General features: G+C 52.3%; 3 protein-coding genes across 3 annotated transcripts in view; 2 read left to right on the top strand and 1 right to left on the bottom strand.

Moving 5' to 3' along the window:
- The window catches only part of MONBRDRAFT_34359 (uncharacterized protein), a gene marked incomplete at its 3' end in the record, with an annotated part of 2,546 nt that extends 1,770 nt beyond the window's left edge, over window positions 1–776 (top strand). The window contains exons 8-10 of the mRNA XM_001749849.1: window positions 39–112; window positions 382–430; window positions 523–776. Of these exons, the coding sequence (XP_001749901.1) occupies window positions 39–112; window positions 382–430; window positions 523–776 (377 nt within the window). The remainder of the gene's footprint in view (window positions 1–38; window positions 113–381; window positions 431–522) is intronic.
- A 169-nt stretch (window positions 777–945) lies between these two features.
- On the bottom strand, window positions 946–2,286 carry MONBRDRAFT_34360 (uncharacterized protein; the record flags this gene model as incomplete). The annotated part of the gene is made up of 2 exons (XM_001749901.1): window positions 946–1,386; window positions 1,543–2,286. The coding sequence occupies 2 exons, from the start codon at window positions 2,284–2,286 to the stop codon at window positions 946–948; spliced, it is 1,185 nt and encodes a 394-aa protein (XP_001749953.1).
- A 347-nt stretch (window positions 2,287–2,633) lies between these two features.
- MONBRDRAFT_29456 (uncharacterized protein) lies at window positions 2,634–7,684 on the top strand (the record flags this gene model as incomplete). Its single annotated transcript, XM_001749850.1, has 22 exons — window positions 2,634–2,734; window positions 2,797–2,917; window positions 3,050–3,201; window positions 3,320–3,385; window positions 3,472–3,514; window positions 3,591–3,750; window positions 3,951–4,003; window positions 4,087–4,167; window positions 4,242–4,284; window positions 4,359–4,430; window positions 4,520–4,683; window positions 4,784–4,864; window positions 4,950–5,141; window positions 5,241–5,299; window positions 5,449–5,467; window positions 5,649–5,729; window positions 6,110–6,211; window positions 6,298–6,360; window positions 6,765–6,911; window positions 7,000–7,146; window positions 7,233–7,355; window positions 7,451–7,684. The coding sequence occupies 22 exons, from the start codon at window positions 2,634–2,636 to the stop codon at window positions 7,682–7,684; spliced, it is 2,304 nt and encodes a 767-aa protein (XP_001749902.1).
- Between the last annotated feature and the right edge of the window lie 1,420 nt (window positions 7,685–9,104).

Consider the following 9,104-nt stretch of genomic DNA (forward strand, 5'->3'; position numbering starts at 1 on the left):
TGATCAAGCTTTGCGTACGCACATGGGAGATGAAGCAGTCAACAAGGTATATGCCGATCCAGGAAATGCTGGCCCAGTTCTGCGCCGGGCCTGTCAAGAACTGCACCTCGAGGTTGGCGACCACGAAACAGCCACGGCTCTCGTTGATCGGCTCGGCTCTCACTTGGTGGAGCAGCACTGCGTCCTTCCGACCTTTGTGGTTGATCATCCCATGCTCCTGAGCCCATTGGCTCAGGCGCATCCCGATAAGGCAGGTTCCTTCTCGATTCCTTGCCTCCCGACCCCTTCCTCATCTTTCTTCCAGCCTTTCTCCACCCTACTCACCATCTACCTGCCTGTGTACCTTGTCATGTTCCTTGAACCCAGCCTGGTGTGGCGCAGCGGATGGAGCTTTTTATCAACGGGGCCGAGCTGTGCAATGCCTACCAAGGTACGCCTGTCCTCACCCTCTCAAGAACATATGCATGCGTGTTGTTTGACTTGGTGTGGTTTGACCACTGTCTCTCGCAACGATCATGCCAGAACTGAACGATCCTGCCGAACAACGTCGGCGATTTGAGGCGCAACACCGTGAGCGCCAGCAAGGCAACGATGAGCTGCCGTTGCCTGATGAGGACTTTTGCCAGGCTCTCGAGGCCGGCTTGCCACCCACAGTGGGTTGGGGGCTCGGCGTCGACCGCGTTATTATGGTGCTGTCGGGCAAGCCCCACATCCGAGATGTGCTTGCCTTTCCCATTTTAGCACCCAAACAGGCAACAAGTCAAGATGGGTGTTAGTCGTGACGTGTGTGGTGCATATGTTTGTGAAAAGAAAGTGAATAGAAGCTGAGAGACCAACACAGGCATCGGGAACTGTTGAAAGCATGATTCTTTGATTACGGTCTGACAACGTGGCGTGGGGCTTGAAGGAGGCCGTGAGACAAGATTGCATTTCGACAACAAGTTTCTATTGGAGAAGGTTTGCAAAGGAAATGCGATCTGCAAATGTGGCCTCGCCGTTCTCAAAAATGACGCCAAGACCGGTCGGCAGTGCTGACAAATCAGTATAGGCGCCCAGGCCTGGCCAAAAGACTGTTTGGGCAGCCCACGTGGCTCCGGCATCCAAGCTTGTCATGAGCGTGAGGTTGCATCGTACAGTGGCGTTGAATGGCAAGGCCATGAACAAGGGCGAGCTTGGCTGTTGATTGAAGCTGGACTCCACCGAAGCCACCGTTCCAGTCCAGTCTGCTGTGATGGGAGTGACCAAGCCTTTGTTGATGCCGGTTTCAGTGTAGGAGTGGCCTGCATCGTGGCTGATGGCATACATTCGGTGACCCGGCATGGGGCCTAGGTTGCGCTCTGTCACGTACAACCATGCTGATGACGTGTTACTGGCAATCTGCACGGCCTGTTGTAGTTGCACAAATGGGCACGAGCAGAGGTCAGGATATGAAAGGTGTACACAACTTTATAAGTGCGATAAGCTCAAGAAATGTCACAGCGCCTGGAAATGGCTGCGCAGCGGGGATAACAAACACTATGCTTGACGGGTTTGTCCGCTCACCTGCGCTTCACGAGACCCCAGTTGCCCCAGGGCAGCAAACCGCCAGCTAGCACCGTGATCAGAGCTCAAAAGCAAGCAGCTCTGGCAAGAGGCGCATGCCGTATCCGAATGAACTCTCTCCACTGGGGTTGCTGTGTCGGACATACACACAAATGGAACGACCAACGTGCCGGCCTCGGCGCAGCCACCGGGAGCAGCGCAGAGATGACGTTGAAGCTGAAGGCCATGACCCACGGCCGGCTGCACCGTGGGTCGAAGTCCTGGGGGCACAGGGGCAGTAAAGGCAAATGGCCCGGCCCAAGTGTAACCTTGATCGGTCGTGTTAAATACACGCACTGCGCTCTCCTCTTGCAAGAACAGCCAGCCTACATCCTTCTCGGCGTCATACACGGTAACATAAAAGTCGATGTTGCCACTGTACAGAGTGATGGGAGCGCTCCAAGTGCGACCCAGATCTGTCGACCGTCGCAAGACTAGACCCCCAACCTCTTCCACAGGCGATGGCGCGGCCGCCTGAAGCGGCGGCGCACAAGAGCTGATGTTCCGGCCTTCGGCAAAGGCCAGCAAGCCTTCACCCATCAAGATCAGGGCCGGCTGGCGATAGCATGGGTAGGTGATGCCATACGGCTGGTTGTTGACAAAAAGGTCTGTCTTGTTGACCAATGACTGCCAATTGGAGTGGCTGCTTGGCAAGCCCAAGACCGAGGCCACCAGCACCAGCAGCACCGCCACCACCACTGCCATGCTCGTTCTTGAACCAAAACAGTCAGAACAGCAGGTAAAAAAAGTCAGTGGCTGACATGTCTGACAATTGTCACCCCCTCTCTCTCTCTCAAACTCTCTCTCTCTCTCTCTCTCTCTCTCAAACTCTCTCAAACTCTCTCAAACTTTTTAAATTTTTCGGTCACACACATGTGGGGGCGAGAACGAGCTCATCATGTTGTCGACGGCAGCGTCGGCATTGATTGCTGTCGGTAGCTTGGTTGTCGCCTTCTGGGCAGGTGCGCCATGGATTCTTATCGTTGGCGGATCAGCTGCAACTGGCCTGTTTGCAGTTGGTGGTGTGCCGAAGCTAGCTTCGGCAGGAGCTCATGTGTCAGTCTCCACACATACTTCGGAAAAGGCGCGGCCTAAGAATGCCATTCGCCTTGACACAGCAGCCCTGGCTGCCCAAGCCCCAACGAGTGGAAAGGTGCAGCAAACACGGGTTTCTCCCGTTCTTCATCGTCGGCGCCCGCTGGCATCCCGGGGCAGTGTGCCAGCCATTTCCCAGCAGCAAGGCTCTGCTTTCAGTGAAACCTCTTTCCGGACTACAGCATCTTTGCGCTCACCAGCTCCCCCCAGAAGTGAAGCTAGCCCTATCACCACGCCTCAGGTATGGCTCCCGGTACCCGTTTGAACCGTCGACTGATCTAAACAATGAACATGCAGGCACCTATTGTTCCCTGATGAGTTGTAGCGACTCCTCTCACCCCCTCACCCCCCCGCCCCTTCGTTTGCTCGGCAGAATTTGCTGAGGATGCAGAACCTGTCTTCACAGGCAGCTGACCTCGCCAATCACCCAGTTTCAAGCATCAATGGTGCTGGCAAGAAGACCGTATCTCAGGCTGCAGTGCACGTGGCCTCTGGCTTATCGTTGCAAGAGTTTGCCCCAACGTCGTACGTGCCCCAGTCATGACTCGTCTCGCATGACAACTTCAAAGCACCGCACTGGCTGGCTCAAATGTCTTTGTCTGTGGCTGACGCTTTGATTGACCCACCTCACTCACTCGTCTAGTTCTCGTCAATCCAACAATGCCAAGCAACCCGAGAATCCAGAATCATCAATGCCTCAGGACAACACGTAGGAGCTGGGCTGATAAAGGGGCAGAACACCTCGATGATCGCGCCTCTCAATTTTTTTTTTTTGTTCATTTTTCTTGACTGCAGGATTTTACAGCAAGAGACTGCCGCTCAAAATAGCGTTATGGCAGTGAGTCGTGCGAGCCCTCACTAGCCTAGGATCAAATGGCATCTCAGCAATTTCGCTTTTCTTTTTGTCATGACAGGCCTTTGAGAAGCAATTACGCCAGGCCACAGCTCGCAGGGCTGCTTTGGAGGAGGAAACGGCTCGCCGTAGCGAAGAAGCAGCGCAGTTACGCAGGAATCAAGAAGAAAAACAACGAGCTGCCAAGGCTGCGGCCAAGGCTGCGCAAGCAACCAACTCCGGTGTGTTGCCATGTTCTTTCAATTTTTTGTTCCTTATTGTTTTTTTTTTTTTTTTTTTTTTTTTTTTTTTTTTCTTTTTGGCTTGGCTTGGCTTGGCTTGGCTTGGCTTGGCTTGTCGGAGCGGGACGGGTAGTATGCAACTAAAGTCACTGGTCAAGTCCGACTGTTTCCTCGGCTTTCTTACTTCTTGCTGTTTCCAGCACAAGATCCGACCCCCAAAGCAACGCAAACATCACACCCGGCGACTTTGGAGGTGAGTGCAGCCAAACAGCCATCACCCGGAGCAATGCGTCTCAAAAGGGAGCTCAGCTCAACCTTTTGTTCTCTTTTTTTCAGGATGTCGATGTGATTCGAAAGTCACTGGTGGCGCAGCTCAAGCCAATCATGCAAACGCTAAGTAAACAGCAGCAAGAAAAGGTGAGTTGAGCTCTGTTGCATTTTGCCCAACATGTATGGCACCTTCTTCTCAAGCCGCACACTTGTGTCTGCAGCTGCGCGAGATCAATCAACGTTTGAAGGGGAATGCCAAAACAAGTATGGCATCGCATCGTATCACTTCTTGAAGCAAGTCGATTGTCCTCACTAGGTGCGCCGCCGCACGCCACCAGAACCCCCCAGCACCCTGGAGGAGGCGCGCGCGCTTCTAGCTCAACTCAAGGAGGTGGCTGCACAAGTGCTACGTAAGTCACCGTTTTGGCTTGATTGCTGGCCCTGAGACTCTGTCGGCGAAGATGCACACGTGTGTTTACAATGTACCGTTTGAAACCAGCGCCACAGCCATCGCCCCAAAAGGAGGCAGCACCACCACCTTCTACGAGCCCCTTGCCTGCATCACCTGTGCACCCGCAGAAACCTTTGAAAGATCCCCTCTCAAGCGCCCAAGTGGCAGGGACATCCTCCACGCCGGTTGCAAGCTCGCCGCAAACCCTAGCCGTGCGGCCTTTTCTTTGGCTGATTGCATGCTCGTAGTATTTTTCTTTCTTTCTTAGTCAGTTGCGTGAAGCCGCACTTGACTGGGTGTCGTTCTGCGTAGGAGATCGAAGTAGCTCGCAAGAGCTTGGTCGCTCGTCTCAAACCGTGCATGGACTCACTATCTCCGAACAAACAAACTGAAGTACGTCTGCTTAAACCTTTCAAGCCTTGCCAACTGGTCAGGCAGGCCACGTAACTTCTACATGCAATTGTCCGATATTTGCCAGGTGCGTGAAATCAACAAACGGTTGAAACTTGCTGCTGAAAAAGGTATGTGTCTCTCCTTGATCCAAAGAATCGTCACTCGAGAGAGCGTGCGCGTCATGTGGTTGCGTACTGTGCCACAGGCAACAATGCAGTATTGCCGCAAGCAATTGAGCTACATCGGCGTCTTCACAACGTTGTTCAACAGTTTACAAGTATGCGATTGCAGTCATTTAGCGCCTCGCAGGTGCTTGAATCGAAAGCACACGACTCATTCTTGACTGCGTCCACAGGCGATTCCGGGCCCAACGTAGCCGCAATACCATCCACAGGCGATTCAGGGTCCAATGCAGCCGCAACACCATCCCTTCAGGTTTGTTCTTTTGCGAAACATCATGAGTGACTGCAATTATGATCCTTGTCATTGTTCGAGTAATGACATCATGTTTGTCCACCATAGAGCATTGATAAGGCTCGTAAACAGCTTGTGGCTCAATTAAAGCCCGTCATGCCGACCTTCAGGCCTGAAGATCAAGAACAGGTGAGATCAGTGCACCTGTGTTTGAAAGTCGGTACCTTCACTCCTGTGCTGGCTGTGACGTAGCTACGGACCTTGAACGACACCCTCAAGGCCTTATCGAAGCGAGGTTGGAAACATTGAAATAATGTTTGCCTCGATTCTTGCTCCCAAGTGCATCTGATCAAATGATACACCTGTGTAGGTTCATCAGATCAATCAAGTGTTGCATATGCAGGCAATCTACTTGTCGAGCTGCAAGCCCTTGCTCAACGCGCAGCCCCAGGTGTGTTCACGCTCGCGTATCTCGGTGGCAGTCACAGCAGGACTAATCATATCTTTTCGACGTCCGGCAAAACAACCACGTCTACGCTTGCAGAGAAATCAGAGAATGCCTCAGCAAGCAACGTGGTTAAGACCCGGTAATGCAGGCTTCGTGCAAACACGATGAGGTTGCTATTTGAGATTGTATGGACCGTGTTTCTTACTTTCGCGTTATGGCGCCATGCGCAATTATTTCTATCATCAATGTAGAGCTCAACATGAAGTGATCAAGTCCAATTCTCCAGCATCACCAACTGCATTAGTAGGTCGTCCGCGCCCGCTTCATGGAACAGCTCTTTGAGTGAGCATTTCTCTGTGACGCTTGACACAACTTCGATTCAGGATTGCCACGCAAAGACCCCGGCGCAGCGCAAAACTTACTTTGAGCAAATGATTGCTCCGCTTTGTAATGCACGCTTCCAAACGTTTGAGAGTTGTCAAGAGGTTTGTCCGAGCGTGTGTCACCAGTATGAGCTGTCTGAGCTTTCCAGATTGTCAATTAATCTACCTATTGATCGTACGTGATTTAGCTTCGTGATTTTCGAAAGTGCTTTCGTGGTCATTTTAACAAGCTCTCCAATACATTGCCAGAGGTGCGGCGACTTTGACTGACTTTTGATGTATTTTGCCTTCCTGCATGCGCGAAACAGCCTGCTGCGAACCTCATCCACCCCGCCTGTTTTTCTTCTTTGATCTCCCTGACTGCACCACGCCATCAGATCTTCGATTTTGCTAAACACTTTGTTGTCCTCTTGACTGCTGCATCAACCGATGTGCCCTCGTCTCCTGGTTGGCCACGATCCATTGACACAGCCGTGAGGTCTATCCAACAATATCGACAGACAAATGCTGTCGAGAAAGAGGATTTGAGAGCTTACGCGTTTTACGTTTTCGCTTCCGCATTTACGGTTTGCACTCGCTCTGCACTGTTGCTCGTCCAGTTGCAAACAGTGTTTTGACTCTGCGTATGCTGACTTGTCGAATGTCTGTGATGCAGGACAAGGTTGTTAAAGCCAACTTCCTACAACGTGATGCGGACACAGATGTTGTGGTCAGCGCTGCTTTGCTACTTCGACTGATTTACGATGCCGTGGAGCATAAGACTAGCTTAGCAGCATTCATGGTGGCGGCTTTGTACAAAGAGGTTTGTCAGAATACGACTCGCCAACGTGTTGCGGTTTAATTGTTGATGATATTCTTGGTTCATCCGTCTACCTGTGCTGGGTCCATAGCTGCCAGCCTTGAGCGGCGTCTACCCGACACCCGATATGAACCCGACAGAGCTGCGCGCTGTACTGGGCCTGAAAGAGAATCAGCGAACTGAAGATTTTGTTGATAAAATTGACAACATTGTTCGCGTGGTCGTCGCTCTCGTTGAGGTCTGTCGGTGACTATTTACGGACTTGATCGCGTTAATATTGCAGTATTTTTCCTAAAGCGAATGTGTGCAATCATGCATGGCCAGGCTTTTGCAAGCAGTACGACCAAGATTTTTTCGGCAGCAGATGTTTGGCGCATGCTTGCTCAAGCTAGCAACAGTGATGCTGACGTACTCGTTGCGTCAACCCTCATGTCTTCAACGATTGAGGTGCGATTTGCCGTTCAAATAGTGGCAATTTTGATGCATACGCAAAACTTACTCATTGTCGAAACACTTTGTTCTCAACATTTATTGCATGATAGCTTTACGGATACCGGCTTCAAGTCCTCTATGGCCCACAGTTTGACAAGCTCAAAAGTTGCATCGGCAACCAATGTCTCCCTCAAATGGCATCAACACCTGCGACACAAAGTGTTCGCAGTCAGATTGAGGCCCTCAAGCGTCATTTGAAGGGCACTCACAAACAGACACCACGAACGCATCGACTCGATTTGAGTGGTGTTGGTCGGATTCACTTGAGCCAGATCATCTCATGACCAGTTCAAATTAAAATTCACATGTCAGTCATCGTTATTCTATGCGCAGAGTTCACATGTAAGTCAGAATGAGCTCTCTCTTACGTCGTTCTTTCGTCGGCATGCTTCCTTCGTCTTGCAAACTGATGACAGGAAGTGGGCACTGCTCTTGGCGTCAAAAATAAACCGCTTGAACCCCGGCGCCCATGGACACGTTGAGCAAACACATAGCTCGAGTTGCTGGGCCTGGTAGATGAAGTCTGGGCGAAAGAATCATGATGTATACCACCTGAGTTGATGACAGATTGCCAAATTTTTTTGTCGACAAATTTCCCGGCGGTGCGCTGGCCCCAACTCTGCCTGACCTGGGCATTGACGTGACTGTGCGCACAGCCCAACCCCTGACCACCTCGCAAGCCTGCATCAAGGTGGGCGCTGCCCTTCGCCGAGCCGAAAAGGAGAAGCGCGATTACTACACCGGTTTCAATCATGGAAAAACTCTGATCGTCCCTGCGGCGATGACGACAACCGGTGGGTTCGCCTCCTCCTTTGTGGATCTGCTTGGTCAGCTCGCTCGCTGCGCCGAGGCCCGTGGTGTGTACCAGCCGGGGCTGGACGAGGCCTTTGTTCCTCGGTGGAAGGGTCGCTTTGCGGCGCTGGTCCATCAGATGAACGCTGACCACATCCAGCGCCTGTCAGGCTCCAGCACGTCTGGAGGCCGTCTTTGGGTTGCGAGGAAGCGCGTAGGTTTGAGGAAGCGTTTTGAGAGAGGTTTGAGAGACGTCCGTCGGAACGGAGCGAAAGCTTTGGTGGTGTCTTGAGGTCAATTGAACCAGCTGCGGTCGGCAAGCATTCACAGTGACCAGACCAGGTGCACCGTTAGAATAGCTGTTGAGTCGCTCAATCCCGAGGATAGGGAAAGTTCACAAGAGAGCAGAGCACACAGGAGAGCAAGGGGAAGACAGAATGGCAGGGGGCTTGACGCACCTGCGGTCGGCAAGCATTCACAGTGACCAGACCAGGTGCACCGTTAGAATAGCTGTAGAGTCGCTCAATCCCGAGGATAGGGAAAGTTCACAAGAGAGCAGAGCACACAGGAGAGCAAGGGGAAGACAGAATGGCAGGGGGCTTGACGTACCTGCGGTCGGCAAGCATTCACAGTGACCAGACCAGGTGCACCGTTAGAATAGCTGTAGAGTCGCTCAATCCCGAGGATAGGGAAAGTGCAACTCGTGCCCGACCGCAGGTGCCACAACAAAGGGAAACAACAGTAGTCACAAGCTTATTGCCCCAGGGCAGCTGCCCAGGCATCGTGGGGACCGCGTCACACGCGGTGTTTACTCATGTGACTCCCACGAGGAGGACCAGGCCCAGGAGGACCAAGTGTAGGTGTCAATGTGTGAGGTCGTCGCCGCTATGGAATACCAATAGGAAGACCCAT

The sequence above is a fragment of the Monosiga brevicollis genome, genomic scaffold (assembly GCF_000002865.3).
Source record: "Monosiga brevicollis MX1 MONBRscaffold_34 genomic scaffold, whole genome shotgun sequence".
Lineage (NCBI taxonomy): Eukaryota > Choanoflagellata > Craspedida > Salpingoecidae > Monosiga > Monosiga brevicollis.